The following is a 21,864-nucleotide window of genomic DNA, read 5'->3' on the forward strand; positions in this document are numbered from 1 at the left end:
TTAGCCAAAACACATTTCCCTTCCCTTTCAAATTCCAAGAGGGAATTATATATATGAGATTAGGTTAATGTCACCTATAGGGGGAAACATTCCTGTGATGTCTCCAAATAACTCTTTAATTTTTCACTTAGTTACTCTTGTGAAGAAAAATGAAAGGATTGCCCATTCCTCCCACCTTGGGAGCCTGACTTGTGTTAATATGTGAACACATTAAGGTGCTACCAACACTATAAAGCTACTGCAGTATACAAGCTCACCTGAAAACATCCTTCCTTTAAGCAAAGATGCATTTTTGACTGTAAACAAAATAAATTTCATTTCTACAGAGATTGAGCCTAAGGATCACAATATTATTATCTCTACTCCAGAGTTTTGTCTCCATAGATCAAAAGAACTCCAACCAAGTAGGATAGAATCCCTTTCTCACAAAAATGACAAGGAAGGGAGTGTAAGTGCTGATATTTCTTAAGTATTGGTAGATATGGGGGTATGTGTGGCACATGGATATGTATGGCATATTCTTGGCATAATTCCATATCTTAATGGCGGGTGGTCATGCTGTCTGTTTATCTCTGTTTTTCTTTTTCAGACAAAGAAACACAGAGGGATAGATTACAACGCTATCAGACACAGATACACAAGGCTGGCACACAAAGACTGAAGCAAATACATAGAAAGAACAAAACACAAAGGTTGGAGAGAAAGAAGGGAAGACAGAAGAAGGGTAGACACAGACAACGAATGTACAAGTGAATAAGAAAAATATTGCATTTTAGTCTCTTATTCTAAGTCGTGTATGAGTTGGAAGGCTATATAGGTTTCTTTAATTAATAATAAATAAATAAAATTGGAAATTACTTACTTGTCTTTCTATGTGTTTCTGAAGCAGGAGGAAAACCGGCAATTAGAGAGGGAGGGGAAAAAAGCATGAGTGTTACTTAGTCTTATTAAAATATGAAAAGTTTTTTTTAATTATTTCAATTTCCTCTAAAGCACTGGTACTTGATCTTACCTATTGTGTGTTCACATTTGTTGATCTGCTTTTTTCCTGTAGAGCTTTCTATACACTGCCAGAGTTCTTCCAACAGAAATTTAATTTTTTCTGTAAAAGAAATCCACATCATTATATTGTTTACATGTGGTTTGATGGCTATATGTAATCCAAGACATTGGTAAAAATAAAAATTCAGGTGGATAATTGTGTTGTCTCTGAACAAAAACATAAAGCATATCTCCACAATGTTAAGATATATAGTACATTCACCAAACAAGGGGCATATGTGTAGAATATACACAATTCAGAAAAGCTAATTTTTATTAAAATTTGAAAAAAAGGCATTTGTCATCAAAAGGTCAAAGCCCAAGGCCTAAAATACAACACATTAACAAAAAGAATGGAAAATCACAGATATCCTTGACCTCACTGAGTTGTTTCTACTAAATTGTCATGCCTATATAATTGATGAAAATGTAAAAATCATTGTCACAAATAAAATATTGTTTTACTTTTATATAGTTTAATCAGCTATGTATGTATGTATATGTGTATTTCTGTATATATTTTGATTTTATCTAAGCGTTAAGTCATAAGGCTCTTTTTCCTTCTCTACAAGTCTCCTGAGTTTTGCACCTCCTTGGAGAATTCAGGCTATTGGTATGATAAACAATACCAAGAAGTCAAGCACGTCAATTTAAATTGCATCATTTCCTTGTAATTTTGGCCTGTCCCTTCATTAACTTAAATAATGAACCCAAAAATGAAATAAAATATAATTTTTAACCTGATTTTTTCTTAGCATTCAAATTACTTCGTTCTGTACTACCTGCATATAAAATTACATAAATTTAAACCATATCACCTGGTATAAGGAAAAAAAGATCACTTTAAATTGACCAAACAGGAAAGTATTTGAAAGAACACATTTTCCTTCATTTCCACTCTCAGATGTTATTATGTGCATAAAAGATACTTGTTATGGTAGATGAGCTGGGAGAATTTTTTAAAAAAACTAGCAGCTTTTATATGTTTGCTTTCAAGGATAATGATTTGTACTTAACAAATGGTAAGAAATTAATCCTTAACTAGTTTTAATTAATTCTATAGCTTGCTGCCTCTCTCAGATATTTTTTTATTGTGTTAAATTCAAATAGAGAAAATTCAGCATAGAGATATCCAATCATCATACTGTCAAACGATCTTGTGGAAAAAGTTGATAGAACCAATTTCATTCCTAAAATACCAAATAATTTCTATGTGCCATTTCCTTACATTCTTCCTTCCTAAATTTCTACGCTAGTTTTGTAGCCAATCTCCAAAATTTGCTCCTTGGCCATGCTTGTTTTTTACTGCATTTACTACCATCACACTGGGGTTTTTTTCCCCCCAAAAAATGGGGTACTGATTTCTTTTCTATTCCAATGCTTTTAACTCTTCATTATCTTCACAATCTGTACATTTCTGCTCTGGCTTTTAGGAAAACAGTGAGACATCCTCTTTATCCTGCATCTCACTCTCAATGTCTATGGAGATTCTCAGTCATCCAGGTCATGGTTGTCCCAAAAGGACTTTTCAAGAGGCAACTGGACTTTCTTGTTTCTCTTTGAAGACATTTTGCTTCTCATCCAAGAAGCTTCTTCAGAGCTGAAGAAGCTTCTTGGATGAGAAGTAAAATGTCTTCAAAGAAAAACAAGAAAGCCCAATTGCCTCTTGAAAAAGCACCTTTGGGACTCATTCTCAATGTTTCAATAATTTTAACACTGTGGTGGAACACAGAAAAAATATTACATCGAAACTTCCGGTTTGAGCCTCTTCGCGGACAGACCAAAACCGCGATCGTGAGCGATTTCAATCCATGCTCGCCGCTGGAGCGCCCTGAGGCGGCTGGTTTCGGGGCTAAGCCACCCCATAGAGGTGGTGAAGAGTGGGGAGACTGCCAGCAGGCTGGAGGAGAGTCGCATCTCTCCTCCTCAGCTGGCCATTACTCCCTTTCCCGAAGGCGGTTGCAGCGGTGGTCAGAAATGGCCACCTCAAAGAAGAACTCGACCGGAAAAGAATGTGCAGGAGGAAGATAAGAAGAGAAAGTTTTGGCTGACCGGGTTAAACTGCAAAAACAACAACTAAGGTACCCTGGAATTTAAACTAAAAAAAAAAGTAACATTGTTTCCAAAGAAGATTTTGAAGCAGTGAAGGAGAGAGATAAGGGAAAGGATTTGGTTTTTTTCTTCTCCCCTTTTTTCTATACTGACAGCTAAGAGATCTAAATAAGAAATTGGAAAAAAAATCCACTTTGACATCAATAGCTGAAAATAAAATGTCAAAGGGATAATAAAGATTTCTGGATACTTAAAACCTTTTAAAAGCAGGAAAGGAGAGAAAAAGAATAAAAGGGCAGGATCTGGAAAAAAGGGAGGAGACTCCCTGGAATTAAAAGGAATTTATAGTAAAACCTCAACAAGACTTCTAAAAGATACATTTTAACTGAAACTTGGCTACAAAATAGTAGAACCCCAGGAAGAGAAAGTGGAAAAAAGCATGAAGAAACAGCTTGGGAGTATTTGGATTATTTGGTGATCTCTGGATTTTTGGTTATTGCATTTGAATGACTAAAATCAATGGGGTGGTTGTTTAAAAGTGTTTTAAAATGGCACTACTTTTAGATGAACTGAAAATGGAACTTAAAAAGTACAAAGAAGATGCACAAGAAAGGAGAGGTTCTTTTGGCTTCGTATTTCAATTCTTAGAAATGGAGATCTCGAACTATGAGAAATGACAAGAAATGCCTGCAGAACAAGAAGACTGGGACAAAGAAGAAGCCATCTTTAATGAACAAGTAATTTTATGTGGGGGAAAAAAAGGAAAGGGGAAAAGAGAATGAAAAGTTTAAGATTTGAAAAAACAACCAAGAAAAGGAATAATAACTTGAAAAATAAGTATAATATTAGAAAGCAACAGAAGAGAGGAATACAGAAGAGAGAATTAGAACTACAGAGACAAGGGGATAAAAAGGGGAGGGAGAAGAAGAAAAGGAAAAGAAGTTATAAAGGACCGGAAACAAGATATGAAGAAATAGGGCCTATTTAGAGATAATAGGTGAAAATTTAATTGAAAAAGGGATTCTGCAAAGGTACATAAGATAGTATTGTTATATTAGAAATAGAAATAATTTTAGAAAATATGAAACAATGTATGATTAAAATGATGGATAAAATAGTTATTGTAATCTAGTGAAATGTTTGTTAATAAATAAATGAAATAAAATGAATGAGAGAATTGAATTAGGAAAGGATGGGAACATTTTAATTATTTAATGTTTTATAAAATATAAGGGAAGAGAAATAGGGAAAAATTAATTATGGAAAGCTTATAAGTGTTCCCAAGGAAGTATGATATTCAATTGAAAAGTAATGTTAAAGATGTTAAGACTTTAATGAATATTAATGATAGAATTGAATTGGAATAGAATGAGTGTTTTAATTACATATATTTATAATCACTTTTTAAGAATATAGTGTGCATTTTAAGAATGTATCAAGCAGAATTCGATTGGAAGTTATGTATTATGTATTATATTGAAGGTCATAAACTTAAGGTATATATTGAAGTTTAAATAAGAGTTGAATGGATAAAATTAAAAGATATAAAGGTGTCATACTCCAATTAGTAACTACAGGAGAAAATTTGTTTAATGAGAAAAGAAAATATGAAATTGAAACAGGACAGACAAAAGTATAAATATAAAGATTTGAATTGAGATGAGATAATTAAAATAAAATTGAGAAAATTAAGAGAGGAGAAAAACTATGTTGAAAATGTAAAACAGTAATAAGATATGGAATAGAACATAAAAGTGAGCATGAAATTGAGTTTGTGTCTGTATGAAGAAGTGTAACCCGGGACCATGCTATTTTCAAAAAAAGATGTTTTATTTGTATTATGGGTTTTTTTTGTGAAAACCCAAATAAAATTTTCAAAAAAAAAAAAAAGAATAAATATTACATCAAGAAATCCTTTGCAGCCTTTGGAAAATCTCCAATTTGTGACCCTCCCACAAAGAGCGAACCTGGACATGCAAGAACCAATGGTTCCTATCCTAAAGAGAACCACTATATCATCATAGATTAGGTGATTTCCACTGGGTCATCAAGAGAACCACTGACTTTGAAATGTGACAAGAAAAGCCCTAGCATTCACATTGACTGATATGTCTTCTGGGAACTGAGCAAATCATCTCTGTGTGTGTGTATGGTTTCATCATGCCTGTGATAGAGACCATGTCCTAAATAAGGGGTTAAGTGTCTGGAGATCCTAGATATAATGTCATGCCCCTGACTGAAACCTGACAATCCATACATACCAAAGTATCAGAGCCTTCTACTGAATAAGCCAAGTTACCAAAGAACAGAAGAATAATCAATGGCAATATATGCAAAACTTACATATACTAACCTTTGTTCACATTTGCTACTAAATTCTCACTCTCACTCTGGGTTTCTGCATTTTTCAACACTGAGAGGAAAGAGAACCAGCCATATCAGATTAAAAATTAAACTGTGAATCAAAATATTTCCTCCCACACCCAAAAAAGGAACAAATCATGAAAAGTCACCTTTCTTTTGCTTTCTGTTAGGGAAGCCATCAATCTTTTCCTATTTACCAAAAAGGGGAGAAAAAACAATTTAAATTAATGGATGTACACAGCCTGAGTAGTGACACTGAAAAAGATGTGTGAGTTTGTTTTCATATTCAGTAATAAAAACATCAAAGTGGTCTTTGTGTGTTCCAGATGCCTTTGAAATATGCTTCTTAGAATTTCCATTAGAATGGCAATAAGCTATGCTGGGAATGAATTCTGGGAATTGTAATCGCAACATATCTGAGAAACATCGTATTCAAGAATGCCACTTTACATGCATAATATCTAATTAGAAACAACCAGTTTAGGATAATTTATTCTTATAATTGTTAAATGGTTAAACAGTTGGTCTTTGCTACCATGGTGTTTGCTACCACCTCCCTCTAGTTTGACATGTATTTTGCCCCTTTCTTTGCCCATCCAAAGTTAAGCCAAATATTCCGTGGCTGGGGCAAACCCCTCCCCTTCATGCATACAAAGATACTATGCATCCAGAATATTTTTCAAATATTATCATTATCATTATAGTTAGTTGCAATAACCATCATTTCTGCAGATGGCATTTCTCTTGCCACACTGACCACAAAAATAAGAAACTATAAATCCAACAGTCCAGTTCTGCAGTTTCAGTCCCCTTCTTGCATTAGGAAAGTTATCAAAATAAATGCATGCATCTGATACAAATGTGAGGAGCAATGGAAGGTGTCCTTTAGTTGTGGGAATTGTGCCCAAGAGAGCACAAGAACTTCTTATGTCTCAAATCACTCCTGACAACATTCATTCCTTATCTTAGAACACATTAAATACTCCTGTTCATGTTGGGGAATTACTTACAACTTAAGAATACTACAAACTTTAGTCTTTTAAAGAAAACTGTACATGTATATTATTGCTTTAAAAAGTTACCTGTGCTTTCTTCAATTCCTTCTCAAGTACTTTCTTCTCTGCTTTCAGTTGTTTAAATTCCTGAGTGTGCTTTGCTGCAGCTTCTTCATTTAAGGAAACAAAGAAATAAAAATGCATTAAACAACACAGTAGCTTTCAAAATTATGGCACGAATCTATCGGTGCACTTGGATGTTAGTACCTTTCTGTTGGTTTAGCCTTCTAATATATATTCAGGGTTTGCAACACTGGGCTCTGTACCAGTATGTATTTCACTAGGATTTCATCACACTGGATGTGTGTACAATTCTGCTTTGTTAGAGTCACAGTAAAACATGAACAGCAGATACCAGTTCCACAGCTTTTCTACAAATGTATAAACAAAGAACTCCATATGCTTGGAGTACCTTTTTGGTGGTCTCAGAAAGCAAAATGATTCTTAGAGTGTAAGAGTATTTGAAAAAAACTGCTTCCAGAAAATAAGTTGCATGATAAATATGCAAAATACATAACTAGAATGATGTTTCATCAATTCTTTCTCAAGGTTTCCTGACAGACCATAAAATGCAAATATTGGTTACATTTTATATATTTTCAGAATGCAATAAACAGGTTCTCATTTCTGTAGAAATTATTCAGGTTCATCATCGTTTAATCAAATTCATTAAAATATAACTCAAATGTGCAAATATATACTGACCACAATTGGGATCAACAACTCTGTTGTTAAGTGATGCAGTTGTAAAGCAAGTATCATGTGACTGTGCCTGACCTTCTGGCTGTGACTGTTAAGCAATTCACTGCAGTCATTAAATGAAACCGCATGTAACTATGATCTGTGAATTCCTGCTGGCTTCCCCAATGACTTGCTTGTTGTTAGCCAGCTGTAACGGTTGCCAAACGCCTGAATTGCAATCACCTGACCACAGGTGATCAGGTGAGGACTGATCAGCTTTCTTTATGAGCATAGTCATAACTTATGTGGCTGAATGAGCAGTCAGTAAGCAAGAACTACCTGTATTAAGGCGATTGTAAGTTGGATCTCCAATCTCAAGCACCCTGCGGCTTCTCAACAGCATAAATGGAATTTGATAATTAAACAGTCTTAGTTTTCTCCTCAATTTTCAAGCAGATATGTATAGAATTGCATTGAGAGACTCAGTGAACTGGAGCTTAATTACAAGTAAATGGATCTAGAATTTGGTGTTAATGTTTGCCGACATATACAGAAAATTAATTACTAACAATTATTAATTTAAATTCTGCAAATATTGCAATCTGTTTCCACATAAAAGTAATGATGCTTTCCAAATATGTATCAGAGAGAAAAGCAGTTACGTTCTTGCATTCTTGGACTCTGTACTGGATCACCAGAGATAATTCAATTTGAAATTACTGACCACAGTGGCTTGGCTGAACCAGACAACCAGCGGTTTTCAAATCACATCACTCAGAAACCTTTTTCACACCTTGGCTTCACCCTATCTGTTTGGGCATTACCTTGGCAGTTCCTGCTGCTACCATCTATCTTTTAAGGGGTGCATCACCTGATCTCCTACTCTTAAATCCAATGGGTTATCACAACCAGGGTGTGGTTTTTCTGCTTGTACCTTGATTAGGGTATTGTTTGCAGGGCAAGACAGGACACCTGCAGGATAAGCTACTGTGTATAAACAGGAAGCAAACCCCACACTTACACTGATGATGTTAGTTAATCAGGTAATGAAATGTCTGCAAGCAAACAACCAAGTTTAGAGAATACCAGGAACTCCACAAAAAGGAATATTTATTTTATGATTTCTAGACTGTTTAAATTTATTCCCTTATATATAGGTTAAAGGAGTGTTTTCCAAACTTTTTCTTTCATTACCCAAAACCATTTATCAGAAACGTGTTTTTTTTGCTCAATGTAAGTAAAACACTTTAAGTTAATTTAAATATTTTTGTTTTATTTGGTAATTGGTTTATATGGCATTAAAGAAAAAACACTTTTATCTAATTTTGGATAATTTATCCAGATTTGGGAAACATTGGGTTATAGTGAATCCACCTTATTTCATATCTACTTTTTCAATTTAAAGTAAAGAAGGCAGAACTAAGTTGGAGGTAATTGTTGTACATTTGTCCCTGCAGCTATCTAAGGCAATGTGTCAGGGTTGTTGTTGTTTTTTGCCAGAGAGACAAAGCAGTGAGATAATGTTCCACTTTCTTCTCCCAGAAGAATATAAGAGCTTTTTTAGCTTTCTATCTTTTTCCTTTATTAATATTGATAATTAAGAGAATGGATAAACATTAGTAAGTGGATGCTTTAACCCTGATTATACTGCATGGCATTACATTAAATATATTTACCTAGTTTACAGGGATGAAGATGAGATGACAGTTTGAGAAGCAAGTTCAATTTTATGGTTAAAATCTCTTTTTGTATATTTAGATACCTTCTGCCAATTATACATTTGTATTATGCTTATGAAACATCACCCTTCAACAATAAAGATTAAATTACCTTCAAGCTTTTTCACTTTATTTTCTAATTTTTTCTTCCTGAAAGTATAAACAAAATTTTAAAATACATATGTGAAAAATGACCAAAGAACTTCCTCAATCTATTTTTCTTTAATTTATGTTTGGTTCAAAGTTGCATTTTAGATTTAATTCTATTTCATAATTTGGTTAGCTTTATGAGGTGTTGGCTGCCCATAGTGTTCTTTATGGATAACAACAATTGGAATTGTGGAACCATTAAAAAGGGGTGCTGTGTAAGAGTGAGTGAAACATCTGTTCTTTTAGCAGTGAGGCAACCACGTCATTTGAAAAATTTCAAAAGCTGCCCTGAGCTATCTGCATATACATACTCATTTTGCTTCTCTGGTGGTACTATTGGAAGTGTTGTCTATGCCAGGGATCCCCAACCTTTCGACGCCGCGGCCCGGTTCAGCGTCAGCTGGCGCCGCGCCGGTTCCGGCGTCAGCTGGCGCCGCCATCTTTTTGACGAAAAATCACTTCCGGTGATGTCACGGAAGTGATTTTTCGTCAAAAATGGCGGCGCCAGCGCTTCTGGTGAGCTTTTCGGGTAGAAATGGCTTTCTACCGGAAAAGCTCACCAGCGCTGGCGCCGCCATCTTTTTGACGAAAAATTGCTTTTTTACCAAAAAGATGGCGGCGCCAGCAACCAGCGGCCCGGTAAGGCTTGTTCCGCGGCCCAGTACCGGTCCGCGGACGGCGGTTGGGGACCCCTGGTCTATGCATGCTCAGAGAAACACTTCAAGGACTTATACTTTGCATGGCTTTACTGAGGGTCCCTTCAAATACTTTGCACATCCCTAATAAAGACTGCTCATAACATACAATAAACTCATCAAGAGATGCAGGAAGGAAAATTGGGGAGAAAACTTGCTAATCTGGTTGGCAACTAGCTTGAGATGTTTGCTTCCCTGAACTAGTGAAAGGTACAAAATTAAGTCGTCTTCTCTCATCAAGCAAAACTATCTAGTTACACTATTTATCATCACAGAAGAGGAGACAATCTATGCAAAAGGGGAATGAGTCATCAGAAAAGTGGTATTTCTAAGTGGCATTCTTCCCTTTATAGGAGTTGCATTTGCTTTCCTATAAAAATTGGAATTATGTTCTGGTCTTGCTGATGTGGAAGTATATTAACCAATTCTTTCCCTCTTATCAAATCTGTCAAGGAAGTCAATAACTGCCCTCACCCAAAGGTACATCTCTCTCCCCCCTTCCCTCTCCCTCTCTGTAAAATTACAGGAAGAGCTTGGATGATTATTTGAATTTTTTAATTAAAAAAAAGGCAAATGCAGTGTACATCCATTAGTTAGTTCCATTATAATGACTCACACATTGTCACTTTTATCCATTTCTTCTCTCACTCGAACATATTCCAGATGAGTCTCTTGGTATATCTTAAGTGAGCTCTAAAAAATACGAATACACTGTTGATATATGTATGTCTAAGCATTTGGATGGACATTCTGTCTTCATGTATCCTTTGGACAATTCATTTATCTTTATTAATTCATAACATGGTCCTGCAAAATCTCTCATTACTGTATATCAGTCATAAGGCATTAACATGTTCATTTTTTTATTTGTTGTCTGTGATGGGCCACATTAGTTCGTCAATGTGCACCCCAAAAATGTTTTAAATTTTAGTACTACATTTAAGGATAGAGCAAAAGCAGGTCTTTGGAACTGCTAATGAAGTAAAAATCCACAGCTAAATCACCCATCCACTCAACTAATGTTCATTGCTAACAGTCCTCCTAGGTTAGCCTGTATGTTTCTCACCAGAAGTCCAACAATGCACTAGGCATGAGATGATGTAAATCAGAAAAGAAGGTCCATTGAGATAAAAGATGGACTTATGGCTGAAGCAGCATAGTGAAGTGTTAAATCTCCAGCAAGTCACACTACCTCATTTTCTTTTTAGATTTTATAATTATAAATAATTATAAATATACAATCATGTATTACAGAGTTATAATTTACAGCTGCTAGTCAACAAATGAGTGTAAGCTAACTTTTCAAGTCCTAGTCTTTCTTAAAGGACACGACGTACTATGGTATCAAGGCATCCAAATTCCCAAGTGACGATTTCTAAACCAAAACTTTATGCATAAATTTCCAGGTACAAATCATAATTATATTTAAAAAAACAAAACAAAAATGCAGTGTCTCTAAACAATATGGATCTCTATTTCAAAAAAAGAGGAAGCTACCTTTTTTTCTTCCAGCTCTGCTTTTACAGATCCAAGCTCTTCTTGACACTTTTTCAGAGGTGATATTTTCTGGAACATTTGTTCCACTTGGTGATGAAGTGTACTGTTTTCTCTGAAACAGACACAGGAAACTTTACAGAGAGAAAACATGGCTTTAAAAATGATTAGAAAAACAAAACAAAACTTAAAACTCAACTGAAATTCTGTTTTGTACATTTGTTTTGTCAAAGGCCCAAAGAAGCAATAAAGCCACACTGTATTCAAAGATTAATTCTACAAAAGCTATTTTGTCATGCTATATTGCTTGGGGAAGAGTCACACTATAAGCAACTATTAATGCCCAGAAACTCATACAACTCCAAATAATGGAAAATTGAACTGAAATAAATTCTTACCTTTTAGCAAATTGAAGCTGTGCTGCCTTGTTAAAGAAAACTGGATATACAGAATTATCTTTGCTACATATGATAGAGCAGGAAAAACAGGGGGGCAGGGAGAGAACAGGTTTCTTGAAATTGTGAATCCATTAATAAGGAGAGAGAGAACATAATGAGAAACTTGGGGTGCTGCCTGAATTAAGAAATAAAGGTTGTTAAAATCTTAAAGGTACCTTTGAAATGCAAGGGAGAAAAACTGAAGGAGATCAAATCCTATGACAGTGTAGAATCAAATAAGGATCACGACTATTAGAAGCCAAAGGAAGGAATTCAAAGCTGACTAGTTCAACATTTCTTTATAAAATCCTGAAATCTCTTTAGAGACATTTTGCTGACATCCAGATATCTATTATTGATTCTTGGATTTGTGAATAGATAAAGAATGGGGTTATCTCCCTTAATCCCTGCTTCTGTAGTAGCAGGCACGCATCTTAAATTTGGTATAATAGTATCAGCATTCAATGTTCTTTTAAAAAAATCTCCTGAAGTCATTAGTTAGCTTGATGACGGAAGAGTCAGGGCACAATAATTGGTGACTCTGACTTTATGGATGCTTTGTATCAGATATCCCCTCCCCACAAAAACACCATTTGCTCTCATTGTCATGGAAACAAGGCAGATGCTTTCTACTAAAGTTGTTGCGGCTGCTGCTCGCTCCCTATCTAACTACTAACGCCTGATGCAACTCTGGGTAATCAAAGCCCAGACAGATTACACCAGCAAGATTTCAGAAGTCAGAATGAATAAAATATATAGTATATGCACCTCAGTATTCCATCAAATACTGCTCATCACTTATTAGAAGCTTCCGACACCACTGTTGAGAATGCTACAATTTAAATTTCCAACAATAAAGCAAGGCATTGAAGTTTTTTTTTTTAAATGCAGAAAAGGATATCATTGCACTTTTGTTGGTATTCTGCAAGTAGGTGGCTGTAAGAAAAGGACAGGAGAAGGATTAGATGAAAGTGCACACATGACAAACAAACAAGACAGATTGCTGACTGGCAAAGGGGGACAAATAACTCAAGAGACCAAATTCTAAACTGCATATCTTGAATATCGTTGTCTGGTAATTACAGAAAATGGTCTCTTATGCTTAGAAGAAGAAAAGGGAAAGCATTCTCTTTTCCTGTTGAGCAAATATATGTTTGAGATCTGATTTCTCACAGCAGGCAGACATTTTTGTTTTCATAAATGTATCCCCAAAAGAGGGGGATGTGGATCTATTTCACCCTGGTGACTAAACTCCTTCCAAGTAAGTATATCAATGGCTATAAACAGTAGAGGGGTGAGCCACACAATTGTGGGGGAACTGCTGCCCATGTGCTTAAAGTGACCACATACTACGCTCATAGCATCTAATCTAATCTAACATATTTTATCAGTCACATGAGACAGGCCACTATATAAATATGAATGAATGAATGTATGATATCTTTAAACAGACATCTGAATGATATCTTTAATCAGTATCAAGGGATGGCTGATACGTTATATTTCCATAAAAGTCATAATTTTGCACACAACTCCAACAAAGATTCCTTGCATAGCTTTGAGCATTTGGGAAGATGACCATAGCCAAAGATATCCCATGCTTAATACACTGGATCTTTAGCCATCCCTTGTCATTTTCTACACATTAATTGGCAGGAACTACTGACATTTTACAGTGCAAAATTGAAATGCTAGATTGTGGTGTCTATAGGATGTCCCAAAAAAGATGACAACATGAATGTAGCAATGTCATGATGCACACGCCACTCATATATATTTGTATCCCAATGCAAAATATATTGCAACATCTGTGGCATGATGTAAAAGGTTTGTCATCTTATTATTATCTCTTGCCTTCTCCATAAAGATCCCTTGACGCTACACTACCCTAGAAAGCAAAAAGTGGTCCTTTACACCACCAGACCTATTCATGGGAAATCCATGGCTCATCTGCAGTTCTCCATCATCCGAGATTCTATTGCAAACATTTGGCAGGAAAGTGTTTGGCAGGAAAGTGTATTTGACAGTGCAGTTTCTTGGGTCCTCTCTCAAGTAAGGGTGAGGATGGGAGGAAAATTTTGCTCCCATTCCAATCTTTAAACCCATACACCTGGCCAAATGTGCTCCAAATAGTTGCTTTACCCCTTCTAACAATGTTATTGTGTCAAAAAGATACAATTTTGGACATTTTGATGGGAGCAAGTTGTACCCATGCCTGACAAAAGGTTGCCTATATTCTATTATATTTTAGGCCTCAGGAAGTGAAAACCAGCACATCAGCTGCGCTTGGAAGAAACTGATTTCAGTGAAAATTAATTAGTGGTTGGTATAAAATGGTTTCCAAAGAGTATTCAAGTAAAAATATTTCCAAACACTTTTTGAGAGTTGTCATAGGTATTTAATGTGAAAAACATTGTTATCATAACAGCAAAGTATACCAGCTTGACATCTTTGCCACACCATCTTCCACAGTAGTGTTGGACATAACAGAACTCCCCAAATGTACTTCATCAGAACCTTATAGATTATAAAATGGATTATATTCCATATTAGACTCCTTATGCTCATCATGCCCAATTTATTTGCACTATTACCTGTATTCTAAAGCCCATAGGAAGTCCCAGCTGTTTTATAGGCAGAAGAATAAGCCCCCTCCCCAAATAGGCCTATATGAAACATGGGGGGGAAAGGGGTGGGGCTGTTAGGAAGTACTTGCTGCACACCTGGTTCCCTGATTATATTCAAAGGCAATCAGTTTAAGACTACAAGGGGGAATTAAGTCACCAAAAGCCTTAGCTTTTGTTCCATTGGTCAAAAAAAAAGAAAGACCCGGCCTTATTATATGAGAAACATGGTACTTAGCCTCCCATCTAGTCCCATCAATTATTTAAGACTTTTTGTTAGATAAAAGGTACTTACTCGGCATCAATTAAAGCTATTAAGGCAGCAATATATTCGTTCAAATTCTGGAAAAAAAAAGATGACAAATGATTAAGAATATTTATTAGAGCTGTCACGACTTTGAAAATGATTTAGAGGAAGTGCTTGGACCTTGTACAATCTTTTTTCTAGATGGGCTGCCTTCCTCCACAGCAAAGAAGTGCAGCACTTGCGCAAATTCTGAACTGTTTTTCCAAATCACTGTCGAGGTTTGCCCTGTCATAAAATATTTTATAAAACTATTATATTATAATCATAACATATTTAAATCAAACTAGAGATTTGATAGAAGCATCTCTTGACATGACATTTTAAATTAGTTTTAATCTGTTGCAGTAATTTTATAAAAAGAAGCTAGAATGGTTTAAACACCATTATAGGTAAGATTATATGAGAAAAATAAGGTAAACCAAACAAAAAAAAATGCTGCAGAAGAAATATGAATGAATTTGTGAACAGTTGTGAGCAAGTGAGAGCTCTTTTTCTAAAGCTATCATCTTTTATCACCAGTTTTCCAGGTCTTTTTTCTTTCATTAATTCTTTCTTCATCTATTTATTTTGAAGTTTAATCCTTGTTCATGGTCTCCATATTATCAAACCACCTCAATGTACTTCTTTTGCACTAGTTACTCACTTCTCTATTCAGCATTCTCAGTCATTCAGCATCCATTTACTGTTCATCTTATTTCTTCTCACTTTACTACACATGCTTAAATACTCCATTCTCATAGTAATCAGGCCCAATTGGATTGAGAGGGGAGGATTAAGTGCTCAGAAAGAAATATGGATATGGGAAGGCTTATTACTGTAGTAATAGGAAAGTGGTATGAAAGGATTACAGAAGACCTATCCCATCTAGTGCAACTGCCTCCTAGAATATGGAAAGCTGAATTCCCAGTATATGGCCTCAGGCTGCTTTTAGTGTATTCATGTGTAATAAGACCTTGTTGAAAATACTTTCTTAGGGATTATTACGAAGATTTTGCATCTATAATCGAGAACTGTTGGGGCAAGAATAAAGAAGTGCCATATCTAACATCTGTCTCAGTTTTGGTAGTTTATCAGCTCTCACATAATGCTGGGACAGAGGAGGTTACAGTAATTTGAGAACAGGTTGCCCAGAAAATTGGCTGCACCTGTACTGCTTTCTTCCCTTCTCTTTAAACCCTCTCCCCAAGGACAGCATGGCAAGGTTAACTATAAAAACTTTGCTATGAAATAATTGAGTGTGCATGGGAGAAGGAGAGGGAGAGGGAGGGGTATGTAAAACCGTAACGCAGCTTAAAGCAGCTAAAAAAGGGTGTTTTTCTCTAGCACTATTCACAAGTAGTAGGTAGATTAGCAGAAGTTTGTAGCAGGAGTGGGGAAGAGTGGAGAATATCAATAGTGAGTAATAGTTATGTGAGTGCTTGTGTGTATTTTTTAGGGACCTGGGTTACTGTTAGCTCTTTTGGTGTCTTGAACCCACCAAACTGGATATAGTTTAAAAGAAATTGTGACAAACACTATGGGAGATAGTTATCAGGTCCCCTGTTCTTGACATGACTGGATGTAAGTAACTCTATTTGAAACCGATTTGTGCAGACAGGCTGAGTATACTGCTGATATGTTATCCACCCTATTAACCATTATCGTTCTTCAGTTTCTAGATCTCATTGAAATTGCTGTTATTTTTTATTGGAACAGCATTCTTATGTTTTTCTCAAAATAGCACAATCACATTTTCTGTTTCCATTTTTTCCCTTGATCACATTCATTTACAATGTTGCATAATTTTCTCCAAATTCATATTTTCCACTACTACCATTCATTACAGCACAACATAAAATTATTGCCATGTTATAGATTTCTCCTTTCCTATGAACCACAACCATGACACCAATTCACATCCTCTTTGTCTTTTCATAATTAAACCTACAGCTTTACTTCTTTATGTGTTCAACTCTATAATATTAGAGTACCTTTATTTAGTAACCATCATTCCTTAATTATCACAGCTTATCTATTTTCTAACCTATTTTATTTATTTTACTTTTGCTTATTTTTCTCATTAAATCCTATCCTTAACTTATGAATTTATTCTTTTGATATTCCGAGTTAATCTTTCATGTGCATTGGGTTCATCAAAAGTACCCATAAATATCAAACTTTACTGACCATTATTGCTCTGATCCATTTTCACTTAGGAGAGCAGTGGCTCACGTGGTTAGAATGCTGGGTTGACAATCTGCACACCCGTGTTTGAGACCCAAGTGCTGTATGTGGTGAGGTGAGCTCCTGTCATTCGCTCTAGCTCCTTTCAACCTAGCAGTTTGAAAGCATGGTACCACTTCTGTGGGCTCATTCATGGGAACATGAAAGGAGCCCCCAAGTGGGCATCCCCTGGGCAATGGTGATATCACCTGCTAAATATTTCAACTTGGAAACACCTCTACAAAGAAACTGTAGACTGGATTACCAGTCAAAATAATACAGTATTCCCTGCTAATGATAAGGGCAATTACTTGGTAAGGGCAATAATACCAGTCAGATTTTATTCTGGCTCATATTCCACAAACATAACTAAAAACCATTTTTACCACAATCACATTTCTATGCAAGCTAAGATCTCTAATCTATGGATTAATTTGCATATCATTGTATTGTTTCCTATATTCCAGCAGTGAAAAGGTGCAAGCAGTATACTGAATGGCTAATAATGCTTACTGGGATAGGGAATCATAATTCAACTAGAATCAATGGAGAAAGCTCAGAGAGGTGCCTATTCCAGATGTCTATTTCTCAGATTCTAGGAATTATGGATAAGGATTCCACTGCAAGTGACGCTCAATACTTAGGTGTTCTGTCTCACCTGTGACCACGAGGCGAGAGTCCAAGCCTCCAAAGGAATATAAATAAACAGACAGGACCAGGAACGATAGAGTTAAATTCCTTTGACTGGAGAAGTCCTTGGCAGTCTCCCAGAAGCTGCCTGCCAAGTCCGATGATAACAAACAAGACCATAAATCAAAAGGCAAACGGGGCACAGAGAATTTGTCCAAGCTGCTATTCCGAATAAACAAATTGTCCCGAACGAGGATTCAGAGCTAACAAGCCCTCTTTTATTTCCTGAGGGGCGTGTCAGTCTCTCAAGTCAGTCCCTGATTTGACATTTCCTTTTACGTTGCATTTCCCTCTTCTGCCTGGGTCTTTGCCTTGCATCAAACCAGCATTCCTCAGCTTGATCCTCAGCCAAGGACCCCGGCACTCTCTCCTGATTATCTGCCGACACCTGAGGCACAACCAGGGAGGAAGGGGAGGAAGATGATTCCGAATCTTCCAGCAAAGCAGGCTCAAACCTCAAGGCCAAATCCTCCTCTTCCTCATTACTCGAGCCTGTGTCTTCTAACAGAGCAGGCTCAAGCCTCCAAGTCACAACACTTAGGTATGGCTAGCTTCTAAATAGCCAGGCTAAGTTTGGTTGTAACAAAAAAGAATTACCCCTAAACAGAAAGCTTTATTGAAACTGAGTGACCAGCTCCCTTTTATGACTTGTTTGGCCCAAGGTTTTATGAGCAGAACATTCAATAGACAGTGGATTTGTTATTTTGTAAAAAGTATGTGCAACGATACTATATAAACACAATTGTTTCAGTTTATCTGCCAAACTGACTTAAGTATTTTTAATAGTAAAACAGAATGTGCTTGAATGAATGAGGCATCATAAACAGAACACTTGTGTCATCCAAAATTGAGCAAAGCTACTTTCAATGGTATTAATTTTTGTATTTTGCTTCCATTTATCAAGCATCATATTAGCCTACAATAATCATGTGGGGGAAAAATCAATGAAGTATTGTAGAGAGATTAATAGGTTCATACAATTTCTACAGACTACTTTCAAGAAATGCTAGAGTGACTAGAATTTTATTACATTCTTACTGAAACATCTTGTTCTCTTAGACAAAAATAAAGATTTTATATCTTGGAAAGTAGACTAACAAAGCTTAACTGGAATAAAAAGATGAAAATGCACTCTTGCTTTGTAAATGTAGTATAAGTAAATAAGCGCTCTAGTAAAAATCAAAGATCATACAGAATTTAAATCAGCCTCTGGACCACAAAATACTTATTAAGCTCCTTACTGTAGGGAAGAGAGAGCGAGGGGGGGGGGAGATAATTCTGCTGAGTCAGACTTTCACTTGAAGGTCTAAATTGATGAAGAAAATTAATAAATAGCACTTTAATACAAGCAAGCTAATAATCATTTTAAGAAAGAACATTATTTTATGATGGCATAGAAAAGTGAAAAAAAAGTCAAAGCCTAAGGTAAAAAAAATGAAGAGTACAATAAAAAAGGACAAAAAATTATTAATATAAAAAGATAAGTTTGAGCTTCTAAACAATTCATTGGTCAAAAACAGACATCAAAGTAAATAAATGAAAGCAAAATATATAATTAAGAGATGATAGTGTCAAGGTTCCAAGTAATACATTCATAATAAACAGAGCTCTGAGGCAAGTAGGATATTTTGAAAACCTTTTAAGATGAAAAACTTTAGGAATATGAATCAGTTCACTTTTCTTTAGTTGTCCTTCTATAAACTAAGGACAACTAAAGAAAAGTGAACTGATTCATATTCCTAAAGTGTTTTTTTCAACTTAAAAAGTATTCAAAATACCCAGACAACAGCATTTATTGTAAAACTTATGAAACTTCTTTATGATGGAATCCAATCTGATCATTTGGACATCAATGTCACTTGAAAAAAATGAATTCTAGTATTTTAATGATACATTGATCATTAAAATCAGTAGGGATATAATGAGTAAAAGTTATAGACTGTAACATTAACATTGACTACTGTACACCTCCACTTACATTATATTAAATCAGATGATCTGGCAAGGGGGCTTACTCTTAGGAAACCACAGGAAAGCAAAAACATACTAATAAAAAGGGCAATTTAATTGGTTACATTACACATACTTTTTCTGAGGTGACTTTAGATCTTAATCTTCTACAATAATGCTGATATACACATTCTGCTTCTAAGATTGGACAACATATTTACAATTGGAATTCTTTAAATTTCTCTGTTCAGAAATTGGCAAAACCTACAAAATACTAGGACATATGTGTAATATAATAAATATGTGGAAATTTGTGTTGCTTTAAAGGAAAATGATATTTCCAAGGAACTTAAATGAAAAATTTCAGCACAATTCAACAAGGGCAACTATCAACCCAACATTACATTGACTATCCAACAAGGGCAACAATCAGTGTATTCTTGAGATCAGAAAATGATAAAAAAATTGATAGGTTCAAGATACAGAGATAGGCTTAAGATACAGAAGAACTTAACGAAACTAAAATTTAAATAATAGAATAATAATGAGACAATATGATATGGAATGTTGATTAGAATATGATTGTAAAGTTAGGAGGAAAGGATTATAAATATTGCGCACATGATATATATACCAAACCGACACATTGTATAAACTGAAAGATGGTTTTATTTATGTTGTATGTTATAAAAATAAAAAACTTTAAAAAAAGATACAGAAGGAACTTGATAAGACTTCAACACTGGGCCCTATTTAACAAACAGAAATTCACTATAGAGAAAAGTAAGGTTTTATATTTAGGCACTAAAAACAAAATGTATAGGCAAAGAATAGGTGGTACTTGGCTCAATAGTAATAACTGTGAGAGGGATCTTGGAGTCTTAGTAGACAATCATTTAAATATGAGCCAGCAGTGTGCTGCGGCTGCAAAAAAAGCCAACACAATCCTAGGCTGCATTAATACAGGGATAGAATCAAGATCATGTGAAGTGTTAATACCATTTTATATGCCCTTGGCAAGACCAAACTTGGAATACTGCATTCAGTTTCAGTTGCCGTGATATAAAAAAAGATATTGAGACTCTAGAAAGAGTGAGAGAAAAGCAACAAAGATGAATAGGGGACTGGAGGCTAAAACATATGAAGAACAGTTGCAGGAACTGGGTATGTCTAGCTTGATGAAAAGAGGTGACACAATAGCAGTGTTCCAATATTTGAAGAGCTGCCACCAAAAAGGAGTCAAGCTATTCTCCAAAGCACTTGAGGGTAGGACAAAAAGCAACTGATCAAGGAAAGAAGCAACCTAGAACTAAGGAGAAATTTCCTGACAGTTAGAACAATTAATCAATGGGTTTCCTGCTAGAGCAAGGGGTTGGACTAGAAGACCTCCAAGGTCCCTTCTGTTAAAACTGTCTCCTGATGAATACAAAAGTGGACAGCTCACCCCATGCTGGAGGAAGCAAAGGTGTTTGGGAACTTCAAGAGAGCCCCAGGAAACCGAACCATTCACCACACCAATTTGCTCCACGCGCACTTCGCCCCGTCCCTAAAACACCGCCGGTCATTAATTCAATAAGGCCGTCTTAAAACAGGACTGCCCACTCCAGTAACCACCCCTCCCCACCCAGCACAATGGGGTGCCACGGGCAAAGGGGCAAAAGATTAAGAGCTCCACCTGCTGAAGGGCTCCGCAGTTGGCGCAGGCCGTGGCCGCCTCCACCGCGATCGCTGCCGTATTGGCCGCCGGCGGGGTCTCCCCGGGCATCATGATTCCCAACGCAGCGCAGGCGGCCCATCCGTCGCCCGTTCCAAGCCTCGGGCGGTGGCGGCGGCGGCGGCGGCGGCGGCGGCGGTAGCGGTAGCGGTAGCAGTAAGAAGCGAAATCTTCCCGAGAAGCAAGTGCGACGCAAGAGGGAAGAAAGACCCTTCGCCGGCGCTGCGATTAGCTGTCTCGCGCAGTGCCTGATTAAAAAAAAAAATGCCCGCAGCCCAATCGGCGGACTGTAACTCCCTCCCACCCTCCCAATGCAACCTTGACTTTCGCTTTCTCAAATCTAGGCCTTGAACCTAAGACGCGGGTTTTCGTAATGGATGATGTTATCTTCGCATGGGCGGTTCTGTTAGAAAGTTGTAAACTCTCTCAGCTTTTTTTTTTTTTTTTTTTGCAAACGGATAGCAGGATGGAAATACGACCAGTAAATAAAATTTAACTTTTGTATTTCATTATAATCACACGTAAATGTAAATTTTAATTTTAAATTAAAATTCCCTGTGTTTTGGAATGTGTTACTATGTTCCTCGAGGGTCAGATGCAATTTCCAGCCAAGAATAAATGAAATCTGGAACTGCATCAAACAAAAGCGAACTTTTTAAAATCCTATCTGAACCGGGATCCTAAGTGTAG

At 36.2% G+C, this 21,864-nt stretch overlaps 1 protein-coding gene across 1 annotated transcript in view; it reads right to left on the bottom strand.

The window, feature by feature from the left end:
* ICE1 (interactor of little elongation complex ELL subunit 1) overlaps positions 1–21,380 on the bottom strand; it is a 35,293-nt gene extending 13,913 nt beyond the window's left edge. Inside the window, exons 1-12 of the mRNA XM_087961115.1 lie at positions 21,136–21,380; positions 14,607–14,653; positions 12,589–12,623; positions 11,649–11,667; positions 11,254–11,365; positions 10,373–10,449; positions 9,024–9,061; positions 6,540–6,622; positions 5,607–5,646; positions 5,447–5,506; positions 1,013–1,102; positions 863–880 (exon numbers count right to left, since the gene is read on the bottom strand). Coding sequence (XP_087817241.1) covers positions 863–880; positions 1,013–1,102; positions 5,447–5,506; positions 5,607–5,646; positions 6,540–6,622; positions 9,024–9,061; positions 10,373–10,449; positions 11,254–11,365; positions 11,649–11,667; positions 12,589–12,623; positions 14,607–14,653; positions 21,136–21,228 — 712 coding nt within the window. The 5' untranslated portion in view covers positions 21,229–21,380. The remainder of the gene's footprint in view (positions 1–862; positions 881–1,012; positions 1,103–5,446; positions 5,507–5,606; positions 5,647–6,539; positions 6,623–9,023; positions 9,062–10,372; positions 10,450–11,253; positions 11,366–11,648; positions 11,668–12,588; positions 12,624–14,606; positions 14,654–21,135) is intronic.
* Between the last annotated feature and the right edge of the window lie 484 nt (positions 21,381–21,864).

This window comes from Notechis scutatus, chromosome 3 (genome assembly GCF_049901735.1).
Source record: "Notechis scutatus isolate UNSWTSFEM ecotype Mainland chromosome 3, rNotScu1.2, whole genome shotgun sequence".
Taxonomy (NCBI): Eukaryota; Metazoa; Chordata; class Lepidosauria; order Squamata; family Elapidae; genus Notechis; species Notechis scutatus.